We start from the raw sequence: 27,038 nt of genomic DNA on the forward strand, positions 1-27,038 counted from the left end.
ACAATCACGGAAGCCAACCTTCCTTCCATGGACTCCATTTATGCCTCTTGCTGCAGAAATGCTGCAAAATCAAAGACCCATCCCATCCCAACTTCATCTGTCATGCCGAAGATACAGAAGTTTGAACATGTGCAGCAAAAGGTTCAAGAACAGCTTATTCCCTGCCATTATTAGACTAATGAATAGACCAACTCCAAATGTTGTTGATCCTGATTCATGCATGTCCTGTACAGCGTACCCTATATACCTCACTTTGTCCAAGTTTCTTTCACCCTATGATCTGAATGCCTTGCTTACTATGATCTGGCTGTACTCCTCACAAACATAGCTTTCACTGTATTTAGGTACACGCAACAATAAATCAAATCATATCAAGATGCAAGAGCGGAAGGAGCACATTTGGCCTCCTGAGTCTGCTCCACCAATTAATTAGATCATGGCTTTATGTGATAATCCTCAACTCCACTTTCCTACCTCTTCCTCATAAGCCTTGATACCCTTGAACATACTTGATGACCCAGCCCCGATGGCCCTTTGAGATAAAGAATTCTACAGTGTGATCTATTACCCTGAGATTCTGCCCTCTGGTCTGAGGGTAGATGCTAAGTGGCAGTCTGAATGAACCCAAAATTTCCAAGAGATTTGCTTTAATGTTGCATCTTATTTAGCTCAACATTTCACACACAACAAATTACTCGAAATGCTATAAATCGCTGCACAGAACTACTTTGCACTAAGATATCAGATTCCTCAGAGTGAAAAGTCAAATTTTAAAACAATTTTGTATGATCAATCAGGAGTCGATCAATCAGCAGAACATTCTTCCCATGGTATTTTAGTGCCATAGGATCTTAACCTTCTACTTAAAATGCCAGAAAGAGCAGAAAAGCACACATCATCTGAAAGTGAGCATTATTCGCCAAGAATTGTACTTGGGGTGATCCGATGAGGAAAGGTTCAGCAAGTTCGGTCTAGACTCAATGAAGTCCAATGACGAGAGGCAATTTTACTGGAAGATGGAAAAATTCTAAATGGACTTTATGGGCTAGATGCCAAGAGGATGCTTATTCCCATGGGGGTAAATCTAGAAGTACAAGGTGCAATTTAATGACAAGGGTCTCCCTTTTTCAATGGGGATACGGGAGGACTTTCTTCTCTAAAAATGTTGTTAGCAAGTGGAATGCTTTGCCACAGAAAGCTGAGGTATAGGCTGGAATATTGAATACACAGATGGTTGATATTGAAGGAAGTTAAAGGTTCGGGGGACAGGCGAGACAGGATGAATGACTTAATCCCAGTCCTATTTCTTAAGTTTTCAAGTATTAGATTAAATGATGCAATCAAGTCCTGCAGTCATGCTTGAACCTATGATCCCCGAAGAGAAAGGAATTCTTATCAGTAGTCACAAGAGATTACACCAGTAAAGAAACAAAAGGTAGCAAAATCAGCAAGAACATTAAGATGGTTTTTTCTGAATGCCACAGGGAGATTCACCATCTTCTCGGATCACATTTAATACATTCAAGTTAAATTCAGTTTAGTCCTTAAAATGTCAAATCAGTAGGAACGTTGATATCTGGATACAGGATAAACACAATGTATATATATTGAAGAACAAAGGGGAAATTGCAAACAAACTCCTATCCAACACCAACCCAGTGATCCTGGATTCAGCAACTATTACAGAAGGTTTAATTATTTAATAACAATCTTCAAGACAAATTAACAGTGTTCTCACAGTAGCAAATTCAGAATCTGACGGGATACTTTAGAGATGCTCACAGGTTTGAAAAGTAACAATTTTCTTCAGGCGTTGGTAATGGTTTGTGGATAAAGTTACTCTACACTTTAATGACACAAAGCTTGCAAAGAGCACTCTGTACTATAAAAGCTTTGCTGAGCAACAAGATGTTCACGAGATCTAGTAACTTCTTTGCAGATAGATTTCTCTGCCAGAACATAAAGTACCCCAAAATTATTCAGGACAAACTCACCCAAGGAGTCTGCAGATACTGTTTCTGTAATTGAGCCTCTGGCTTGCAGCAGCTATACTGGGCGGAAGAGGAGGGTGGGATGGGAAGTAGGCTATCACAACAATCAACAGCAAAGCAGTTGCACCAAATTCTGGAAGAGGTTAAAAAAGTCAATGTGGCAAAACATATACTAACTGCAGAAATTCATCCTCAGAGAATTTAATTAGACCAGAAATCATTACATCATGTTGAGCACTGTTAGCATTATATTGCTTTAGAAAGTATTCTCTTAATTTCTCTTTCTTTTTGTTAAAACAGATCCTTGGTACTTAAGTTGTAGAAGTTACTTAACTGCTTAGTCATGAACTACATTAAGTAGAATCATAAAATTGATGACCAAAGTACTTTAAACAGGCTGAATTATCCAATCACTGCATTAAATTGGCAGGCAAGATACCCTTGTGGATTTATTTTCTCAAGAATACCAACTCTTCGACACACCCTCCATAAATCACTTCTGTCTCCTTTTGCAAAAAGCTGTTACTCGAGAATCAAGTGTTCTCCAACTTTTTGGAACACAGCAGAGACCTCTACACAAATGGTCAGAAATTATGTGATGACAAAGATGAAGGTTGTAACAACTTAGGATAATTTAAAAATAAAACTGCTTTAAAAGGATGACCTTCTCATTGAAGACAAGATGACAAAAGATAGAACCTGTTATAAAATTGTTGCCCCCATTTCCCCACCAATTTAATTTGATTATCTGAAGTGTCAGACACGAGCACGAGGGCAGGTATAGTGAGGAACCTCCTGAAATAGAAACCAAGCTGGGTGCCACAACAATCATCTATTTTCAGCAGAATTCATTGCTGCTGCAACCCCATGAAATTAGTCTTCACCATAAATGTCATCCTCTGGACTTGCCCCATAAGCATCAGAGTTAGAGTTAGGAATGTAAAGGAGAAAGGCAATCTTTCTAGATTTGTAATAGCTGATTAGAAAGACTTCAGTTTAAATGAATGGCATTTCACCCGTGATCCTCAATCTGCAAAAGTGGACGTTTAAAACCTGCACATTAATCACTTGCTTAATTTCCCATTTAGAATTTCAGCAGGGGTGCAATTTTTGGCATCATGTAAAAGCATAGTAAAGAACTGTTGGATATCGTTCAAAAGTATGGCAGCTTTATAGAAGCTGTGACATTATAACAGACAACACAAAGAACACTAACGGTTAAGAGAGCATGATGAAATCAGTGCATACCACAATTGATTCAAAAGGGTAAAGTTGCAGTTGCTAAGCTGAATTCAAGATTCTGCCCACATTCATATAATATCTAAATTATACAAATTTGTATTGAGTAACAACTCTGATGATGATTGAAGTAAATGGGCCTGGTAAGGGAAAGGGAAACATTTTATCACAGGGCATGGACTAACAAAATCCATTACAAGATTATAAAAGATATCAGTGAGGGGAGATTGAAGTAAATTGCAGTTGGAATATATAACAGAGAAACCAAATTTTTCATCAAAAAGGCTGTTTTGTAGCCTGTGAGTCAGTAACTGGCAGCAGCAAGCCCAATATTGGCATTAATTTGGAGCATGCATTACTGCCAACCAATGATAGCAGTTGCTTCAAACTGCCTCAATGTGATATAATTGAGGTCTTTAAAATTATACAAAGTTCTGATACAAGTACAAAGAACAGCTGTAGTTTTGGGGGGTAATCACGCAGCTAAATGTCAACGACATGTTCTGACTTATATTTCAATTGTTTGAAGGTGTGGGCAGCAACTTTGCATTTACTTGCGCACAAACATGTTTTGTATTTGTTCGTTCTTGGAACATGGGCTTCACTGGTTAGGCTAGACTCATGGCCCATCCATAACTGCCTTTGAGAAGCTGGTGCTGAGTTACCTTCTTGAATTGAAGTCCAAGGGATCTAAGGATGCCCACAGTGCTGTTTGTAAGGGAGTTCCAGGTTTTGACATCCTGACAAAGATGGATCAGTGATATAGTTACAAATCATGAGTGTGACTGATTTGGTGGGGAACATGCAGGTGATGGTGATCCCAACCAGGCTGCTGCCCTTGTCCAGCTGGTAAAGTCTGCAGCATTGGAAAGTACTGTCGAAGCAAGCTTTGAGAGTAGCTACAGTGAATCTTGTAGTTGATATATCCTGTTGCCAAAGTGTGCCATTGATGAAGAGGTCAATGTTGAATCTAGGTGGATAGGGTGCCAATCAAGCAGATTGGTGCAGGTTTGAGTGTTGTTGGAGCTGCACCCATCCTGCTAAGTGGAAAGTGTTCCATCAAACTACTTAATTGCGTCTTGTAGATGGTCGACAGGCATTGAAGAAATAGGAAGTGAATTATGCTGCAGAAATCCTAGCCTACGACTTGTTCTTGCAGCCCCAAGAGTCCCGGTACAACTAGCTCAGTTTAGTTACTAGTCAACAGTCCCCAGGTTGTTGTTAATGGGGAACTCAGGAATGGTAATGCCATTGAATGTCAAGTGGAGATGGATGGGTTCTCTTGATGGAGATGGTCTTTTCATGGAATTTTTATGTTACAGATGTTACTTACCACTTGTCAGTCAAAGCCTAAAAATTGTCCAAGTTTCTCTGCTTTGAATATGGATGTTTCTGTATCTGTGAAGTGGTAAATGGTGTTGACCTTGGTGCTATCAGTGAACATGCTCACTTCTGATTTTATGATAGAGGAAGAGCATTGATAAAGCAAATGAGGTCAGTTTGGCAGAAGAATCTAGCCTTGAGGACTACTTGCAGAGATATCCTTGGACTGAGACGACTGACCTCCAACAACCACAACCATTTTCCTTTCTACTAGATATGACTCCAACCCAAGAGATTTTTGCAAGGGTTCTGTGATGTCATACTCACTCAATTCTGGCCTGATATTAAGTGCACCCACTCTCACGTCACCTCTGGAATTCTGCCTGTTGACATGAAGGACAGGAGCCATGCGGCCTTGGCAGAACCCAAAATGAGTATGAACAGTTAACCAAATGTTTTCCATTACTTCACTGACGATTGAGAACAGACTGATGCGGCAGTAATTGGCCAGGTTAGACTTGTCCTACTTTTTGTTTACAGCACATACCTGGGCAATTTCCAATATTGTCAGGTAGTTGGTTTTGGAGCTGCATTCGAACAGCTTGGCTAGGGGTGCAGGGGATCCTGAAGCACAGATCTTCAGCACTATTCCCCAAAGTGTTGTCAAGCCCATAGCCTCGGCAGTATGCAGTAACTCCAATTGTTTCTCGATACGACATGAGCGAATCGATTTGGCTGAAAACTGGCCATCTATACTGGGGACTTCTGGAGGAGGCTAATGTGGATCATTCACTCAGCAGTTCTGGCTGACAACTGTTGTAAATGTTTCAGACTTATGTTTTGCATCGATTTGTCCTGCCTTTTGCAGACAGCTCATGTCTGGGCAATTTTCCATACTGTTGGATCAATGTCAGTATTGCAGGTGTACTGGATCAGCTTAGCTAGGGGTGCAGCTAGGTCTTGAGCATGTGCCTTCAGTATTATTGATAAAATGTCATGAAAACCCATACTTGTGTAGTTTCTCATCCCTTCGAATCTATTTGTGTGGAGTGAACTGGCAGAAGATTGTCATCTGTGATGTTGGCCATCACGAGAAGATCAATATTAATCTCCAATCTCAGCACTTCTGAGTGAGCTTGAGCTTTGTTTCCGCACAGATGTGCTGGGCTCCCCATTACTGGGGATTGGGATATTTGTAGAGCCTTCTCCTCCAGTGGGTTGTGTTACTCTTCACCTCCAATCAGGGTTGCGCAGCTTAGATCTGATCTGTATTACTATCTAACTACAGTTAATAAGTTTTATCCAGCAAGTGATACGTCTTGTGATGTAGAAATGTATTCAGTCTGTTGAGTGCGTAAACTAGTCAATTGGGGCGGCACGATGGCTCAGTGGTTAGCACTGCTGCCTCACAGCGCCAGGAACCCGGGTTTGATCCCAGCCTCGGGAGATTGTGCAAACTCCACACAGACATTCTCCCCATGTCTGCGTGGGCTTCCTTTGGGTGTTCTGGTTTCTTCCCACAATCCAAAGATATGCAAGTTGGGGAAATTGGCCATGCTAAATTGCCCATTAGACCATAAGACACAGAAGTGGAACGAAGACCATTCAGCCCATCAAGTCCACTCCGCCATTCAATCATGGCTGATGGGCATTTCAACTCCACTTACACTCTCCCCATCGACCTTAATTCCTTGTGAGATCAATAATTTATCAATCTCTGCCCTGAAGACATTTAACGTCCCAGCCTCCACTGCGCTCCGTGACAATGAATTCCAGGGATGTGTTAGTTTGGGGTAACTGTAGAGTAATATGGTAGGGGAATGGGTTTGGGTGTGATACTCTTCGTAGGGTCGGTGTGGTCTTGTTAGGCCGAAGGGCCTGTTTCCACACTGTAGGGATTCTATGACCTATGAACAAGAAACCTGTCAATAAAACAGTATGAGCTTATTAGACAGGCAATTAATTTGTTTAAAGTGCCCTTGGTGGCCAATAGATGTCAGCACCTGTATATATTGCATACTTACACTGATACGTATATGAGCTAAAAAGATGCAATAATTTAAAAAGTACAAGGAGGCAGAAAAATACAGAGGCCAAAAAGCAATACGAATCACACAAAATCAAAAACCTAAGAAATAGGTTAAGCCCATGTTTCTGTGAACCTGCTCCACAATTTAGTCAGATCATGACTTATCTTTGACCTTTAGAAGCCCAGTGCAGAAAGATGGGATGAATGGTTTACTCCTACACTTAAACAATTCTATGATCAACTTCACTTGCCTAGTGGCGGCATGATGGCACAGTGGTTAGCACTGCTGCCTCACAGCGCCAGAGTCCCGGGTTCAACTCTCGCCACAGGCAACTGTCTGTGTGGAGTTTGCACATTCTCTCCGTGTCTGCGTGGGTTTCCTCCAGGTGCTCTGGTTTCCTCCCACAGTCCAAAGAAATGTGCAGGTCAGGTGAATTGGCCATGTTAGATTGCCCATAGTGTTAGGTGAAGGGGTAAATGTAGGGGAATGGGTCTGGGTGGATTGCTCTTCCGAGGGTCGGTGTGGACTTGTTGGGCCGAAGGGCCTGTTTCTACACTGTAAGTAATCTAATCTAATATCCCCTCTTCCTTTGAACAAATCAGTGTTCACCATATTCTTGGGCAATGTGCTCCAGGTTCTGATAACTCCACGTGGAAAAGTTTTCACTCGTCACCACAGATTCTTTTGCCAATTGCCTTCTTGCCCACAACTCTTCTACTCAGCCGGTTGAAAGCGAGAAAATGTACCTATCTTTCTGAACTTTTGCTCTCAGAAGAGCAACCATAACTTCCCCAATCTGTCTATATAGAATTGAATAATTACACAGTAGTTTTAGTTCAAACTTGTACACTTGAATTAACTCTCATGGAGCTCTTCAGCCTAATTTCGAGACAGTTAAAATACAAACAAAAGAAAGAGTAATTTAGAACAATTATTGGAAAACTTAACCAAATAACAGATGCAGTACCAATTACTAATTAACTGTTCCAATATAGCAATATCCCATTAACACCCCCCGGTAAAAGGCAAACTCAGACACAGATTCTCACGCGCAGTTCTCCTATCCAGGAGGGAAAAAAAAATTGAGAAAATTTGGAGAAAGTCGCAGCTAGGAGACATCCACTGAAGCTTCCAACTCTTTCAAGACCCCAATGGCTTCTGATGTTACCAAAGAAACCAAAATGGTAGACTAGAAAACAGAACACAATAGAATCCCTAGCGTGGATCTGAGAGAGCTAACCACACCCATTCAGGCTGTTAATAATAAAAACCCGAGGCCTCACAAATTGTTTAGTTTCTTACAGAGAGCTCTGCACCTGTCTTACAATCTCTCTTCAACAAAATAAAGACAAAATATCACAAAGTGATAGCATCATCATAATATATTGCATATATCTCTAGGTATTAGACAAAGATTAACAAGGAAAGAGATTTTTAAAAAAATGTTTACATTATTCACCTGCATATAATAGAGCTTGAATACGATCCTTTATAAAATCAGTATGATGGTTGGAGGCAGTAAACAGTGATGTGGTACCATTGGGTGCTGGAACTATCAAAGGGCCTACCAAAAATGCACAAGCTGAACCAAAGTAATTGAACAATGATGCAACAGCGGTGGCTGTGGCCCTCTGGTCTGGAGGGAACCAAGTTGTTGACAGAAAAGGAGGAGCGTTCATTATGACAGGACCAGCAAATCCATTGAGCAGCTGTCCAGCATGGATCAACCTAAAAGGATAGAATTAAAATTACAACACTGAATAGAGATGCCAACATCAACGAAACATGACTCAGAATAACTTTTAAGAATCAGATTTTGAATAAAGTGAAATGAAAGCCATGCAAAGTTTGACCAAAGACTGTTCCAATTGAATGAACCGATCTATGGAGCAAACCTTGAAATCAGGAGAAGAGATGAACAATTCGCGGACTAAAGCCCAAAGGTGTTCCAGTGTAGTCCAGTCAGACTGAGCTATTCGTTAGACAGTTTTAGTGTCTTATGCAGAACATTCATGTTTGCAAAAGTGAAGAGCATTATCGATGAAGACACAGTGCGCTGAAGCCCATTTGCTGATGCTGTCTTTGCCAAATAGTTAACACAGTCTTTCTGGAAACATTTCATGTTGCACAGCGCCAAGAACATAGTCAAAAGGCTTCACAGACGTCCCTAGTCTGGCAGGACAATTGCAGCTTTGTCAGCCCTAACAAAATACTAACTCAATAATGCTTTAAATCCACTGGCAAAACGTTGATAAATCAGTAGATTACTTCAGTAGTGATAAAAAAAAACTGACAGAACACAGTATACTACAGTAAGGCATTGCTGAAGAACACACTCAACGCCAGGTACCACTGACATTTCTTTTCAAGCTATTCAAAGAGAAAAGGAACCCTGTTCTTGCAATTAGAACATCTCAATAGATTCATTAACCACTGACATATTATTGCCCCTGAAGAGAGACAAAATTCTTAGCTTTATTTTTGCAGTGCAATTTGTAATCCGAAATGGATTCATCACAAGGATTGAAAAGTGAACCCAGGAGGTGACCATTCAATCCTTCAGACTTACACTCTGAAAGAACTTCCAATTAGTTTCAGCCCCCTTGCTATTTCACTGCAGCTGTGCAAATGCTTCTATTAAGTACTGTTCCCAGTCTTCTTTGGAAGTTGTTGAATCAACTTCAACCATCTTTTCAGACAGTGCATTCCAGATAATAACTCGGTGTGGGACATTAATCTCCTTGCCAGCAGAAACCGATCTCCATGACCAATGCCAATCAGCTCCATCCCTCTCCCTGGTAACTGTCTTGTCCTGAATTATACAGTCTGCAAACTTGGTGTCATATCTGACCTAGAAATGATTCAAATTCACTCAAATAGTCACATCAAATATGTAGATCACATATTTTCACCTCTATATCATTGTTCAACTTCATTCTTAACTTATTTGCTGCTGAAAGCCACAATCATGTTGGTGTCACCTCCAGACTTGACTATTCTAATGCTGATTTTTCATATTCAATCCTCTATAAATTTCAATTTACCCAGCACTTTACTGCTCAGAACCTAGTTTGCACCTAAGTCCTGTTTATCCACTTTGCTTGACCTACACTGGTTTGTGGCTAAGGACTTCAATTTTAAAACTTCAATCTTTGTTTTAAATCTCTGCACAGCCTCACTTTTTTTGCTTCTGTAATCTCCGCAGCCTCACAATACTCCCAGACAGACTTATTCCAATTCAAGACTCTTAAGCACTTTCAATTTTAATCAATTTATCCGGAGTGGCTGTGTCTTCAGCAGCCTAGACCATAAGGCCTGGATTTCCCTCCCTACCTCTCCCTTTTGAATCTCAAAATCTCAAGATTGTGATCATCTGTCCTAATATCTGGGCTAGGTGTCAACTTCTTGCTTCCTAACACACTTTTATTGAGGTGTTTTATTACATTAAACATGCCATGTAAGTACAAACATGTTGTTGCTGCACTTTTACCAAAGTTTGAACAAAAAATTGAATTACGCTCCCTTACATTTCCATCAGTTTTTCCCCATACCTTCACATGAGAAAGTTTTTTATCCTAGATGCCAAACCAGCATGTAACAATTATTTCATAATGTCAAGTGCAAAGTCTATGGAATTCCTCAAGAAAATAGTAAATGAACAAATGTAAAATGGTACCATCAAACCTTGTTAGTACAATTTGTAGAAGTGTGTTAATCCCTTCATATTTTTGAAATTTTGGTTCACAGTTGCCAAGATGATTAGAGTTCCTCCATAGGTTCAGGGAGCAGTTGACAAAATAAGGAAGGGTTTTGTGATTGCCAAGCGCCCTGCAAATTTCAAGACTTACCAGTTGCAGGGTAACTGCTGACCACGCTCCCCCCCCCCCCCCCGCAGCAGCAAAAATGCAGACGTTCAAGTGAATTTGTGCAATAAATGGCCACTTGCCATTGAAAGTTGCTTTCCCTGATTAAATTAAGCAGGGGAGAGACACAGGGTGAGAGGCAGCATGCGGGGGTGGGGGGGGGTGTGGCACAGAGAAGGAGGCGCACACACAGAGAGGGAGGGGAGTGATTAACATCCGGGATTTTCAAATCTCTAGAATTAGAGGAATGACAAAATTGACAGGTGCAATCTGAACAGTAGAGTACATTAAACGCTGGTAAAATTGGGAATGTAGTGAGTTTCAGAGTGAAGGGAAATCCAAGTTTACGAGTGTACTTTCTCATTCAAAATTCAGTCTCATGCTAATGAGCATAATAGTAGCGCCAAAAGAATTTTGATGGATCTCAGTCTGCGTTCCTTGTGATGGAAGCCCATTTGGAAACTTAGTTCTAAAGTGCAGAAAGAATGGATTTCACTTTCCAAATGTAAAGATGCAACGTTTGTTTACAGGAAACAGTCAGACAGAAAGTCCTTCCAGGAACTCATGTGATTTTAATTAAATGACTAGCAAACTACCTGGGGAGATAGTGCTGCTGTGAGTTTGCTGAGTTGAGTTTTAACTTGTAAACAGGTTCATTCAGAGGGAAGCTGCTAGCTTCAGGATCTGGAACAGTAAGTGCACAGAGCTAGGGGGAAATCATAAGAATCACAGTCAGAGATGTGCAGCATGGAAACAGACCCTTCGGTCCATCCCATCCATGCTGACCAGATATCCCAACCCAAATCTAGTCCCACCTGCCAGCACCCGGCCCATACCCCTCCAAAATCCTTCCTATTCATATACCCATCCAAATGCCTCTTAAATGTTGCAATTGTACCAGTCTCCACCACTTCCTCTGACAGCTCATCCCATAAACATACTACCCTTTGTGTGAAAAGGTTGCCCCTTAGGTCTCTTTTATATCTTTCCCCTCTCACCCTGAACCTATGCCCTCTAGTTCTGGACTCCCCCACCCCAGGAAAAAGACTTTGCCTATTTATCCTATCCATGCCCCTCATGATTTTATAAACCTCTATAAGATCACCCCTCAGCCGCAGACACTCCAGGGAAAACAGCCCCAACCTGTTCAGCCTCTCCCTGTAGCTCAGATCCTCCAAATCTTTTCAGAACCCTTTCTAAGTTTCACAACATCTTTCCGATAGGAAGGAGACCAGAATTGCACGCAAAATTCCAACAGTGGCCTAACCAATGTCCTGTACAGCTGCAACATGACCTCCCAACTCCTGTACTCAATACCCTGACCAATAAAAGAAAGCATACCAAATGCCTTCTTCACTATCCTATCTACCTATGACTCCACTTTCGAGGAACTATGAACCTGCACTCCAAGGTCTCTTTGTTCAGCAACACTCCCTAGGACCTTACCATTAGGTGTATAAGTCCTGCTAAGATTTGCTTTCCCAAAATGCAGCACCTTGCATTTATCTGAATTAAACTCTATCTGCCACTTCTCAGCCCACAGGCCTATCTGGTCAAGATCCTGTTGTAATCTGAAGTAACCCTCTTTGCTGTCCACTACACCTTCAATTTTGGTGTCATCTGCAAACTTACTAACTGTACCTCTTATGCTTGCATCAAGTCATTTATGTAAATGACAAAAAGTAGAGGGCCCAGCACCGATTCTTGTGGCACTCCACTGGTCACAGGTCTCTCGTCTGAAAAACAACCCTCCACCACAACCCGCTGTCTTCTACCTTTGAGCCAGCTCTGGATCCAAATGGCTAGTTCTCCCTGTATTCCATGAGATCTAACCTTGTTCAGAAGAACACTCCAGAAGTAAAAGACTGTGGCGAGATCAAAGTATATTAGGAGGAGAATAACCAGGAAAAGTATAGGGTCTGTTAGGAATCAAAGCAACAATGTTGTCAGAGCCAGAAGACAGCTGAGGTTGTTTTTCAAAGTGAGTATCTGTATTCACTGCAGAGAAGGACTATATCGGTGTAGAAATCAGGGAGGGAACTGTGATATACTTGAACAAATTGAGGCGGGGATGGTATTAGCAGGCTTAAAACTGGATAAATCGCAGGTCCTAGTGATACACATCCCAGGCAAGGCAGGAGGCAATGGAAGAAACTATAGGACTTTGGATATTGATTTTCAAATCCTCTCTGGCCACAGGAAGGGTGTCAAAGGATTGAAGGTCAGCTGATGTGGTACCATTATTCAAGAAGGACACCAAGGATAAACCGGGCAACTACCAGCCAGGGAGTCTAACATCTGTGGTAGGGAAACTAATAGAAAATATTCTGAGCAACAGAATTAACCACCACTTACAGAGGCAAGGATTAATCAAGGGCAGTCAGCTTGGTGTTTCTGTGGTTGCAGGTAGGACTCCAGGACATATAGAAAGGGGAGGGAGGGAGAGGTTGTGGTTCATATTGGAACTAACAATACAGGCAAGAAAGGAGGTGATGGACCGCAAAAGGAATTTAGGGAGTTAGTCAGAAAGTAAAAACCAGTACCTCTCAGATTATACCCTTGGGATTACTCCCCATGTTAGCGAGGTCAGAAATAGGAAGACAGTTCAGCAGAAAGTGTGGTCAAGCTGCTGGATGGAGGAAGGGGGCTTCAAACATCAGGATCATTGGGATCTCTTCCAGAGAATGTGGAACCTGTACACAAAGGACAGGCTGCACCTAAGCTGGAAGGGTACAAACATCCTTGTGGGGAGGTTTGCTAGTGCTACTCGGGAGGGTTTCATACAATCTGGCAGGGGAGTAGGTACCAGAGCAGCAGGTCAGCATGAGAAGAGAAGGTTAAGGATGAGGATGGAGGGCCAGTTTAATGAACAAGACTGGACTAGAAGTGTAGTGAGTAAACAGGGAGGGAAAAATAATAAGCTGCTGAAAAACAGTAGTGTCGAGACAAATTAGAGTTCTTTATAGAAATGTAAGGAATAAATTCAATGACCTGCAGGCACAGACAAAGATTGGAAACTATGATATAGGAGTCTTTATGAAGAGATGACTGCAGGATGGTCAGGACTGAGAATTAAAGATTGCAGGTTATAAGGTTTTCAGGAGGGATAGAGAAAATGGCAGAGGGGGGAAAGTAGTGTTACTGATGAAAAAAAAATCACTTCTATGGAGATGGAGGATACAATGAGAGCAAAGCACCCAGTGGAGACCTTATGGGTGGAACTGAAAAACTGTCAAGGACCAAAACCATAATAGGTATCATACATAGACCACTTGGCAGCAGCCGGAAGTGCTAGGTTGTATGAATGTTAAAATTAGGCAACTATGTAGCAAAGACAGTAGTATTAAAGGGGGATTTTAATCTGAAACTGGGTGTGATATCCAAGCACCTGCTGGAGAGATTGCGAATTTCTGTTGTGTCCGGGATGGCTTCCGAGGGCATTACGTCTTCAATGGAACAAAGGGACAAGCAATATCAGATTTAATAATGAGCAATGAGCCTAATTTAGTGATCTCGTTGTTCGTGAGCATTTGTTGAATCGTGATCACAACACAATCAAGTTTTGAGTTGCGCTTGTAAGAGACTGAGCTACAGCTGTCACATTAGGTGTTGGCGTTTACCAGATAGTGGAATTTTGGATTGAAGGCAGGCTTTGATGGGATGAAGCAAAGACTGCCCACAGTGAACTGGAAAGCCTTGAGATGACGTAGTATGGAGATGAGCAATTTCTTCAGCCAGAGGGTGGTAAATCTGTGTAACTCATTGCCACAGATGGTTCTGGAGGCCATGTCATTGAGTGTACTTAAGATAGAGACAGATAGGTTCTCGATTACTAAAGAGATCAAAGGTTATGGGAAGGTGGCAGGAAAATGGGGTTCAGAAATCTATCAGACATGACTGAATAGTGGCGTAGACTCAATGGGCCGATTGGCTAATTCTGCTCCACATCTTATAGCTCCTGCTAATAGATAAAACAACTGAGGAATACTGGAGGGTGTTCAAAGAAAATGTTCATGGTATTCCGAAACAGTTTGTACCCATGAGAAGGAAAAGCTCCACCTCACACAAAAAAACAGCTATGGAGAAAATTAAAAGGGGTTATAAAAATGCAAACAGTAGTACAGATCCCACAGAATGGGATAAATACAAAGACCAACAAAGGGCCACAAAGCAGTGCTAAAAATGATTATGAAAAGAAACTTACAAGGGACATAAAAGACAGTAAGAGGAAATTTTATAGTTACATAAAGAGAAAGTGGCTGTTTAAGAATGTCATGGTCCACTCAAGGCTGAGAGTACGGATATTAGCAATGAGAGGGGAAATGACAGGCATACCGAATGAGAATTTTGCTTCAGTATTCACAGCAGATAATGAGGATAGTGTGCTGCAAGCCCCAAAAAGAAAATAACAGAAGATCAGGGACAAGATCAAGATAAACTTAGCTTAAGTAAAGCATCAATAATGGGGAAATTAATGGAGGTGAAGAGTGATAAATCACCATGATCTGATGATTTCCATCTATGGGTCGTGAAGAGAATATTGTCAATGCCCTAACTATAATTTTCCGAGTTCCCTAGATTCAGGGGTTGTATCTCTGAATTGGAAATTTGCGGAGGTCACTCTGCTCTTCATGAAACGTAACAGAGGGAAACCAGGGAATATAAGATCGGTTAGCCTGATATCTCTGGTTGGGAAATTGGTTGAGTGGTAGGAAGCAGAGTTGAAATAATGGGTAAGTATTCAAATTGGCAGTCTAGTAGTGGTGTCCTGCAGGGATCTGCGTTGGGGCCTCAATTATTCTCAATATTCATCAACAACCTGGATAATGGCACAGAATGCACAGAAATTAACTGAACATGATGATTTATCAAGAGATAGTAATGACCCCTCAGAGGTTGGGGTATTAATAAGGTTATTTTGTGGTAACAGCTGAATTTTGCTGACAAGCATTATGATTTTGTTTTTAAGTAGTTTCTTGCATAGTGTGTAGTGTAACACAGTTCATATTTTTCTTTTGTGCAATAAACTTTTCATTTTGTTAGAAGTATATTGGCAGTCTTTTGTGAGTATGTTCAGTGACTGAACTCCAAGGTAAACAAACAGAATAAGTCTAGTACTGCACATAGACCCTCTATCCTGTGACAGAAATTTCCCATTCCTCTATTTCAGCCCTTGATCGTCCAGCTTTATTAAATTAGCAGCACAGAAGTCGATGAAATGAGCCAGCTTCCTTCCTTTTCCAATTCAGTACTGCCGACAAGAAGCACCTCTAGAGGGGTGATGATATAAACAAGGCAGCGGCACGAAGACATCTGATGGTGCTGATAGTTCAGGAGGATATGACCATAGCCATCCACCCCTCTCTTCTGCCCCTAACTGCTTCTAAAGTAGTCACAGCTTACTCAGCCATTTACTCACTTTGTGCTTAAGGAGTGCTTCTGGATTATTTAACTGATGTTCTAGTGGGTCTTATAAATGAAGATTACAGCAAAAAGTTATCCCTTGGGTCCCTTTTAAATTTTTCCCCTCTCACCTTAAACCTGTGCCCTCTAATTCTGAACTCCACTACCCTGGGGAAAAGACCTTGCCTATTCACCCTAACCCTGCCCCTCATCATTTTATAAACCTGTGTAGGGTCACTCCTCAGCCTCCAAAGCTCAAGGCAAAGTAGCCCCAGCCTAGTCAGCCTCTCCTTATAGATCAAACCTTTCAACATTGACAATGTCCTTGCAAATCTTTCCTGAACATTTTCAAGTTTCACAACATCTTTCCTACACCTGGGAGTCCAGAACTGAATGCAGTATTCCAAAACTGGCCTAGCCAATGTCCTGTACAATTGCAACATTACCTCTCAGAGGATGGTGCATATATGGAACGAGCTGCCAGCTGAAGTGGAGGAGGCTGGTACAATTACCATATTTAAAAAGCATGTGGACAAGTACATGAATAGGAAGGGTTTGGAGAGATATGGGCCAAATGGGACTAAATTAATTCAGGATTTCTGGGCAGCATGGATGAGTTAGACTGAAGAGTCTGTTTTCATGCTGTACATCTCTTATGACTTTATGAGCATGCTTCCAGACCATGATCTGATATTTGTGGTCTCTTGGAATATATCCACCTTCTGCTTTCTGCTCAACTCATAACACCACTCAGCCCAACTTGAAGTTCCAGTGCGCTCAAGGGGACATCTTAACCTTATTACGATTTTTCTTGATACTGCAGTAATCCTCCAAACCTGTAAAGTACTAATGCCTTTTAGATGTTTAACAGATCTTCCTGCCAGTATTTTCATATGCATTGCAGTCAGCATTTTTCCAATTCTCCCTCGTGATCCTTACAGGAGAAAATGCAAGGTAGTTAACTTCAATTATAAATAAAAAAACCTCTTAAGACAGCAAGGCACATTAGGCAAGTCATAAAATCAATCATGTCCAGGCTGAAGATTACACAAGGCATTAAATGGTCAAAATGTAGTACTTAAACTTTAATGATTTTGGTCAAATCAAAGATGTGTCTAACATAATGTATTTTTATCTTATACTACAGATTTGCTTCCATTATATATTTAAGTATCAATAATTCCATAGATTAAATAATGACAGAAACTTTCGACTGCACTCAAGTTTGCACAATTAAAAGGGATATCACTGATTTCTTTATGAAAATCAGTTTATCTTAACAGCGTTTTCTTCACAAAAGCAAACATGGACCTTTTGCATTTTCTTATGCAAATTTTATAAATTCCTGCTAGTTTATATGTATATAATACATATACCTTAAATTCCATTAATATTAAATCTGAATGTGTAGCACTTAGCTAAAATTTTGCCATTTTAAAATAAAAATTCTTAATTTCTGATTTCTGTCAAGAAAATTTAATTCAATCGCTTAATTCTGCACAATCTGCAATGCTGACAATTATAGCTCAGACTCCTCGAAAGCAAGTATCTGAATATCAGACCACACTCCAACATTTACGTGGTACTTTTGATGCTACTTTACTTTGAATCAATTCACTGCAACCTTCCAGGGATTCACTCAAACACTGAATTACACAAAATGCTCAGGCTGCCTTTGAGGTTTACAAGTGTTTTTGCATCAAGTTGGCAATTTAGGAAAAGATATCTCAACGAGACTAGAAGGGATCACTCTGCATCTATTGTGGACAAAGAACTAAGGACACAATGCAAAAGATCTTGTGTTGAGCCACGCAGACGTCATAGAGACACACTTCTGTATCAAATTACTGTGCACTTCTGCTTTATACAAATCTTCCAAAAAGACAGTTACAGGACAGGCCAAACAAAAACAAATTGTTGGAAAATCTCAGGAGGTTTGGTAGCATCTGTGCAGAGAACTCAGAGTTAACGTTTCGGATCTCATGACTCTTCTTCAGAACCATACAGACCCTATTGGTGTATTATCAGAATTATACAATAGCCAATTCCCCATCCTTCTGACCCAACTGTTCCATCCAATGATACCTACCATTTCTTAACTGTTTGGTTATCTACAGGAATACATCGCAGCAACGCACCGGTCATCATGAAAAAGGAAGTGAGAACCACAGACAGCCGCAGGCCTGTGAAGACAGCAGTTAATGAAAAGCTAAATTCAATGACATGTGACTTTATAAACAAAATACAATATGAAGAGCATTTGATTAGTGGGGGTGGGAGAAAGGGGCTTCCAAACTAAAGAATAAATACCTCTTCAAATCTCCACCCCTCCCCCCATCTTCGAAGGGAAAACCGCACAAACCTTCTCCATTCAAGGCCTGGGAAGATAACAAAACAAATCCTAGAGAAAGTCAACAGCCATGTACTGCTCATGAACTATAGCTTGCAAGTGACCTACCCAGTATACAGTGGCAGGGGACCAGTTTCCCACACATGTTGCAGTGAGAAGCATTTTCATTTATTGTGACTATTCAGAGTTTTTCACAAAGGTCAAGATATAAATAAAAAGCTCCATAAATGATATAGCGGAGATAGTTCAACATTTTCCATCTATATCTTTGTTTAGACGTCAACAAGATCACTGGATGATTTCTTTAATTAGCACAGATTAGAATCATAGAACTTTCTGTACAGCAGTTGGTCAATATAGCTCACTGTGCCAGTACCACATTTATTGGAGCTCAATTTCCCAGCCCTGTTCTGTATACTTGAATATTTTCTGTCTTCATTCTTTTAATTAACTGCTGCTCAAATCCAGCAATTGTCTCAAATCATTACACAGTTACATAGGAAAACATTAAAAACACTTCACAGCAGATGAAAATGAACACTGAACTGTAAGAGGGAACATCTGAATCCAATGGCAAAATATTTGAAGAGTAGTACGCTTTTTGAGTTGGAGAGAAAAATAGTGAGATACTAGTTTTAGAGTGTTCTAAGAGTATGAACCCCAAAATGAAAAAAAGGCAACAATACACTTTAGCACCAACACCCAACACAATCTCAGCTGTGGCTCAATGGGCAACAATCTCATCTCAGGTCAGAAGTTTGAGACTTGAATTTACATATTAGATTAGATTAAAACTGTGGTGCGGTATATAAGGAGTGCTAAACTTCTCAATAATGCCACCTATTGAATGAGATGTTAAACCAAAGGCTTGTCTGCCCTCTTTGGTGCAGACAAAGGATCCCATAGTCCTACCTTGAAGGATAGCAGTGTTCCCTCTGGTGGCTTAGCCAATGCTTGTCCATTAGCTTACATCACTGGGAACAGATTTGGACATTTGTGATGTCTGTGGGACCTTGCAATGTGCAAACCAATACTGAATTTCTCTATATTACAATAACAAAAATCAATGGGAATTAGAGGCACAAATATGCAGGGATACTGGGGAGACTTGCAGGGAGTAAGGTTGCCATAGTAGGGGGTTTTAACTTTCCTAACAGACTGGGATGGCCAGAGCATTAAGGGCTTAGATGGTGCGGAATTTGTGAAGTGCGTTCAGGAAGGTTTCTTCAAGCAATATATAGAGGGTCCTATTCAGGAAGGGGAAAAACTCTACCTACTCTTGGAAAAAAGGGCAGGACAGGTGATAGACAGTGGGGGAGCACTTTGGAACCAGTGACCAGAGTTTTAAAATTTTAAAATAGTTGTGGAGGGGACAAAACTGGCCCACAGGTTCAAATTCTAAATTGGGGCAAAGTGAATTTTGATGGAATTAGACAGGAGCTTGCAGGGGTACGCTTCAGGCTCTCTGCCTTTATTCCTGATGAAGGGCTTTTGCCTGAAGCGTCAATTTTACTGCTCCTCAGATGCTGCCTGAACTGCTGTGTTCTTCCAGCACCACTAATCCAGAATGGAGTAGATTGTTTGCAGGAGAAAGTGAGGTCTGCAGATGCTGGAGATCAGAGCTGAAAATGTGTTGCTGGAAAAGTGCAGGTCAGGCAGCATCCAGGGAACAGGAGAATCGACGTTTCGGGCATAAGCCCTTCTTCAGATTGTTTGCAGGCAAAGGGACCTCTAGCAACTGGGAGGCATTTGTTCAAGGTCGATATGTTCCTGTGAGGGTGAAGAGCAAGGTTGGCAGGAACAGGCAATTCTGGATGACAAGAGATATTGAAGTTTTGACCAGAAAAATAAGTAGGTATGATTCAGGTACAGGCAGCTGGGATCAAGGGAATCCCTGGAGGTATACAGGGAATTTATTAAAGGAGGAAATCCGGAGGGTGAAAAGGGAGCATGAGATAGCCCTGGCTGAGAAGATTAGGGTGAATTCAAAGAGGTTCTTTAAGTATATTAAAGGAAATAGAATATCTAGAGAGAAAATCAGGCCCCTCAAAGACCAAAGTGGACATATATGTGTAGGATTGTAGGAGGTGGGTGAGCTTCTCAATGAAGATTTCTCCTGTGTTTACCATGGAGAAAGACATGAAGACTTGGGAACTTGGCAAAGTTAATGGAGATATCTTGGGGACAGTCCATATCACAGCAGAGGTTGGATATATTAGAATGTATGAAGGTAGACAAATCTCCTGGTCCTGACCAGATATATCCAAGAACAATGTATGAGGCTAAAGAAGAAATTGCAGGGGCCTTGGCTGATATTTTTGCATCATTGGCCATGGGTGAGGTCCTGGAAGACTGGAGGGTAGCGAATGTTGAGTCATGAGTCAAGAATGGCTGCAAATGACTTAACATCAGTGGCAGGTACGTTACTTGAGAAGGTTCGGTGCAAAGATATACATACATTTGGAAAGACAGGGTTTGATTAGTAGTAGTCAGCATGGCTTTATGAGTGGGAGATCATGCCTCATAAATTTGTTCGAGTTCTTTGAAGAAGTGATCAGAAAAGTTAACAAAGGCGGTAGATGTAGTCAATATGAATTTCACTAAGGCCTTTAACTAAATTCCACATAGAATCCCAACAGCGTGGAAACAGGCCTTTCGGCCCAACAAGTTCACACCGATCCTTGGAAGAGTAGCCCATCCAGACCCATTCGCCTTCATTTAACGCCTGACTAATGCACAGAACCTACACACCCGTGAATACTGTGGACAATTTAGCACGGCCTATTCACCTAGTCTGCACATCTTTGGATTGTGGGAAGAAACTGGAGCACCCGGAGGAAAACCATGCAGACATGGCGAGAACGTGCAAACTCCACACCGAGTCACCTGAGGCTGGAATCAAAACCGGGTCCCTGGCTTTGTGAGGCAGCAGTGCTAACCACTGAGCCACTGTGCTGGGTTGTTCCAGAAGGTCAGATCCCATGGAATCAAGGGTGAGCTGGCAAATTGGAAATAAAATTGGCTTGATGGTAGGAAGCAGAGGGTAATAGTGGAAGGATGCTTGTCAGACTGGAGGCCTGTGCTGGGCCCATAACTATTTGTTATCTATATCAATGATTTGGAAGAGAATGTACAAGGCATGTTTAGTAAGTTTGTTGATGACACTAAAATAATTGGTATAGTGGACAGTGAGGAAGGTTACCAGGAATTGCAGCAGGACCTTGATCGGCTGGGAAAGTGGGTAGAGAAATGGCAAATAGAGTTTAATACAGACAAGTATGAGGTCTTGCATTTTGGAAAGTCAAATCAAGGTAGGGCCTTAATAAGTGTAGTGGAACGGAGGGATCTTGGAGTTCAGGTTCACAATTCTCTGAAAGTGGAGTCACAGGTAGACAGGGCAGTCAAGAAGGCTATTGGCACACTGGCCTTCAATCAGGGCATTGAGTATAGATGTGAGGAAGTTATTTTACAGTTGTACAAGACTTTGGTGAGCCCCCACAGTATTCTGTTCAGTTTTGGTCACCTTGCTATAGGAAGCATGTTATTAGACTGGAAAGAGTTCAAAAGAAATTTACAAGGATGTTGCCTGCAGTCAATGGTCTGAGTTTTAGGGAGAGGTTAGACAAGCTGGGACTTTTTAGAGCATAAGAGACTGAGGGGGACCTTATAGAGGTGTATAAGATCATGAGGGACACTGATAGCATGAATGCACTCAGTCTTTTTCCCAGGGTAAGGGAGTTGAGAATCAGAGGGCATCAGTTGAAGGTTAGAGGGGAAAGAGTAAAAGGGAACCTGAGGGACACCTTTTTTTATACAGAGGGTAGTACACGTATGGAACGAGCTGCCAGAAGTGGTTGATGCAGGTACATGAACATTTAAAAAGCATTTGGCCAAATACATGGGGAGGGAAAATTAGAAGGATATGGGCCAAGCACAGGGAAATGGGGTTAGCATGGATGGATAGTTTGGTCAGCATGGACCAGTTTGGGCAAAAGGGCCTGTCTCCGTGCTGTAGGACTCTGACTCTCTGACAACTGTACTGCTAGAGTGCTTCACCAGCTACATAGCACTTCAAGGCATCCTTTCATTATGCAACGTGCTGTATAAATGCAAGACATAACATAGCAATGGATGACAATATTCCACTGCCTGAAACAATATCTCCCACTGTACACTTTAGGGGAGGCAGGGACATAGTGGTAAGTCACTGGAATAGTGACCCAGAACCCTACGTAAATGTTCTGGAGACATGCCTTTGAAATGTACAGTGTCAGATGGCAAACTTGAATTCAATAAAAATTTGTATTTAAAAAAACCTAGTCTAATAATGACTAAAAAGCTACTGTTGATTACCATAAACATCCATCTGGTTCACTAATGCCTTTTATGGAAGAAACTGCCATCCTTACCTGGTCTAGCTTACACATGACTCCACACCCACAGCAATGTGGTTGACTCTGAACTGCTCTCTAGACAAATAGGGATGGGCAATAAATACAGGCCTAGCCAGTTGAGCCCACATCCCATGAGTGAAAAAAATCATGTGTCCCTCATCAGTGGACCAGTTTCACCACTCTCCCGAAATCTTAGCACTGCCATTACATCCCTGTCCGCCTCGAATTAGTGATAGGTTATTTAGTACAATGGAGTTATTTCTTTTAATCCCATTGCCTGAGTGAATTGGCGTTGTAATATTAATTAATGACCACTAAAACATCATACTTAGTTCGGGGTTGATTCAGAAAAGAAAAAATTGGTGAGGAAGTGAAATATTACAAAATAAAGCTTACAGAAATCCAATAAAAGTCATGTGAATATTTTGTTGTTATAAAATTATGCATAAAGCTTGCAGAGATTGGCATGCTACTCCTAATCCCGTGGGCAATCTGTCAGCTTTCCTTTAGGTGCTCTCATGGTTTGCTTATATGGGTAATTTTTAAAACAAGAAAGGGAACACAATTATGCAGTCTCACAAGTGACCCTTTGGGAAAAAAAATGACAAGTATGGATATTTGAGGGAAACACACGACTTTTAGTATGCAAATTGAGCTGTCACAAACAAAAATTCCTCGTATGCAATTTTAAACAAAATTGCAGAAGTTGAATAAATTTGCTCGCGAAAACGAAATTTAAAAAAAATAAAAACATAACCCTCAATTTTCAATGGAAAACTCAAAGAACCAAAACCAAGAAATACCTACAAGCCCTTGCCCCAACCCCAAATAAAAGTTAAATTCTGAAAGTTCAATTTACATTTTTAAGAGCAAGAGTTCCTGGAAATGAACAAAAGGTACAGTGTATACTCATCACAGCAAGGTATCACTTGGAGACTAATGGTGAAGCTCCTGTTTTTTTAAAGAAATTCTTCACCTCCCCTCATTAAGGCATTGCAGCAATGAGGGGAAAATCTCATTGCCTACAAAATTCTAAACAGGACTTGATAGGGTAGATGTACAAAGATGTTCCACATGGCAGAAGAGTCCAGATTTTAAAAAATAGTGGAATAAGAGCGGATTGAATCTTGCATGGATCTGTCTGGTTCTATAATGAGAGATCACAGTAAGAACATAAGGTAAAGTATTTAGGACTAAGATAAGGAGAAATTTCTTCACCCAGAGAGCAGGGAGTCTGTGGAATTCACAGAATGCAAGCGAGGCCAGAATATTGCCTGATTTCAAGAAGGAAGCTCTCGGGTTGTATATAGTATTTTGGGCTCAAGGAAAAAGTAGGGGCTGGCTATTGACTGGGACGTTGAACTACGATAACAACAAATGGTGAAGCCGGCTTGAAAGGCTGAATAGCCTACTCGAACTCCTATTTTCTATGTCTCGATGAAATATTCCTACCTCTGAGCCAGAGGGCAAGTGTTCAAGTCCACCTACTCTCGAGGTGTGTATGAACATCTCTGAATAGGTTGCTTATGAACATGTCAAACCCACCCTCAAATCCATCTCCTCCACCCAATAAGGAACACCAGGAAAATATTGTTAATGAGCTTATCAAGCCAGTATGCTTTAAAAACCCTGAAAAGTTCCAGTTTTGGACACAGGAATTAAGGCAAAGAAGCACCAGAAGTCTTTTGTAATCTTGAACAGCAAACTGAAGAGTACAATTAAGAGTTTGCTGAGAGTCAGATATTTTCCTGCTACCACAAGCCTCTGAAGTACTGATATTGTTCAAAGAGCAGCGAGCTGGAATCGCAGACCAGAGGCAGACTTTATGTAGTTTTAGGGCTTCAAACATATCATGCAATTGAAAAAAAATGGACTGAACAACACAAATGCTGGATAATTCAAACAGCATGCAAAATGAAAGAAAGCTAGGATGAGTATTCTGCCAGTCGGTTTCAAGGAAAAAAGCTCTCAGACTAAATGCCAACCAAATTTGCTCTTTACATTGTACATTGGCCTGGTATACATTGCCAGCATTTGCTTCATTTGAATCAATATCAGAGATTTTTTTAAACCATTCAAAATGGGCAACACCATGCAACACATTTAAGATTAGATTCTCTACAATGCGGAAACAAGCCCTTCAGCCCAACCAGTCCACACCGACCCTCCGAACAGTAACCCACCCAGATCCATTTCCCGCTGACTAATGCACCTAACATTGTTGGCAATTTAGCATGGTCAATTCACCTGAATTGGGTTACTCTTCAGAGGGTCGGTGTGGACTGGTTGGGCCGAAGGGCCTATTTCCACACTGTAGGAAATCTAATCTTAGATGTGTTGCATGGTGTTGCCCAGCCTGAATGGTTTTAAAAAATCTCTGCTATTGATTCAAATGGAGCAAACGCTGGCAATGGAAACCAGCATATCCATGGATTGTGGGAGGAAACCCACGCAGACACGAGGAGAATGTGCAAACCTCCATACATACAGTCGCCCAAGGCCAGAATCGAATCTGGGACCCTGGCACTGTGAGGCAGCAGTGCTAACCACTGTGCCATCGTGCTGCCACTCCAAAGTACTACATCACTGTCCCTCACAGATGTATACAATACCAGTAAATGATTTTCCTCTGTCCTTGTAAATCGAGAATGCAATGTGACACATATCACAGGACATAAACCTTCTAGCCCTCAGGAAACTAAAAGATTATTAGCTACAAAGGCAGGATGCACACAGTGGCATTAGTGGTCTATATAAAAAAAACATAGCTGCTATTGTGGCCCCCTTACAAAAGATGTCCTGGACAATGTTTACCATGCAGTCATCACAAAAATATATGATCACTACAATGCTGCTTGTGGGAACCTGCCAGCTCCCTTTCCTGCAGTACAACAACTACCCTTCATAAGTCCCTGTTTGAATACAAAGTACTTTGGGACATGTGATAGCAATAAATCAGTATACTTTGTTTAGCAAAGGGATAGTGTACTAATTGGATGGGAACAGTGGTGCCCCACAAGAATCTGTCGTTATGCCACAAATATTTACATTTAATAACTATGACAATGGAATGCCACAGATCCAAAGTTGCCAATGACAAATGGTACTGTAAACAGTGTAGGTGGTGACAACATTATATTCAGGTATTAGCAAGATGTGAATGGGCAAAGTTCTAGAAAACAGATTTCAATGGAGGGAAGCATGGGGTTGACTTTGAACATTTGACATGAGAGAAAAGTGTAATTTCCAAACGGTCTAAGAATAAGGGGCAAGCCATTTATGACTGAGATGAGGAAGAATTTCTTCACATGGACTTGTGAGCCTGTGTAATTCTCTCCCACATAAATCTACTGGGGCCAAGATATATTGAAGAGGAAGCTGGACGTGGCCTTTGCGGCTAAAAGTGTCAAGGGGTATTGAGAGAAAGCGGGAACGGGATACTGAAATTGAACATATTGAATGGTGATGCAGGCTCGAAGGACAGAATGGCCTACCCCTGCACCTATTTTCTATGCACAAGCTGAAAACAATGGACATCTAAAGTGACTTCAACTCCAAATAGACAAATCATCCAAACGTCATGAACAGGTACAGAAAATGGTTATGGTAATAACAGGATACGGTGCTTCACATTTAAAGTAGATGAAACAATGCTTCACAAATCCATGGTTAGACCACAACAGGAATTTTCTGCCTGGTTCCAAGCATGACACCTTAAGGGAAACACATAATTGAGTAATTCCAGTGCAGAAGAAAGTGAGGATTGCAGATGCTGGAGCTCAGAGTCGAGAGCGTGTTGCTGGAAAAACACAGCAGGTCAGGCAGCATCCGAGGAGCAGGAGAATCAATGTTTCAGGCCTAAACCCTGATGAAGATTCTTGATGAAGGGCTTATGCCCGAAACATCGATTCTCCTGCTCCTCGGATGCTGCCTGACCTACTGTGCTTTTCCAGCACCACACTCTTGCCCCCGATTCAAGTGTAGATTTACCAGAATGACAAAACCACCAAACATTAAATTACAAGAGGAGATTATAGAAACATGGATTCATTTCTTAGAAGGTTAAAGGGTGATCCATAGAATGAGGAGCAGGAGTAAAAAAATTCAGCCACTCAAGCCTGCTCTATCATTTCATACGATCATGGCTGATCTCAACTCTGTCCCCACTCCACTTTCCTGCCAGCGCTCATGTTAATATTTCTGTCCTGGGCCCACTGCAACATTCCAATGAAGCACAATGCGAGTTCGAGAAACAAGACCTCATTTTTGTTTAGGAATTTTATAACCTCGAGGCCCCTAACTTTAGAAACTGACTACATTAAATCCGTTCTCCATTTTTCTTACATTCTCTCACGTCTGCTTCCCTCCAAACATTGATCTTGGTAGTTTTGAGTCCAGTGACCATTCTTCAGACCCTTGTTAATGAAATGATAACTCTTCAACAA

At 41.3% G+C, this 27,038-nt stretch overlaps 1 protein-coding gene across 1 annotated transcript in view; it reads right to left on the reverse strand.

The window, feature by feature from the left end:
• Window positions 1–27,038, reverse strand: part of slc49a4 (solute carrier family 49 member 4) — a 67,378-nt gene that overhangs the window by 30,539 nt on the left and 9,801 nt on the right. Inside the window, exons 2-4 of the mRNA XM_043694263.1 lie at window positions 17,939–18,032; window positions 8,043–8,311; window positions 1,995–2,124 (exon numbers count right to left, since the gene is read on the reverse strand). Of these exons, the coding sequence (XP_043550198.1) occupies window positions 1,995–2,124; window positions 8,043–8,311; window positions 17,939–18,032 (493 nt within the window). The remainder of the gene's footprint in view (window positions 1–1,994; window positions 2,125–8,042; window positions 8,312–17,938; window positions 18,033–27,038) is intronic.

Source organism: Chiloscyllium plagiosum, chromosome 7 (genome assembly GCF_004010195.1).
Source record: "Chiloscyllium plagiosum isolate BGI_BamShark_2017 chromosome 7, ASM401019v2, whole genome shotgun sequence".
Classification (NCBI taxonomy): Eukaryota; Metazoa; Chordata; class Chondrichthyes; order Orectolobiformes; family Hemiscylliidae; genus Chiloscyllium; species Chiloscyllium plagiosum.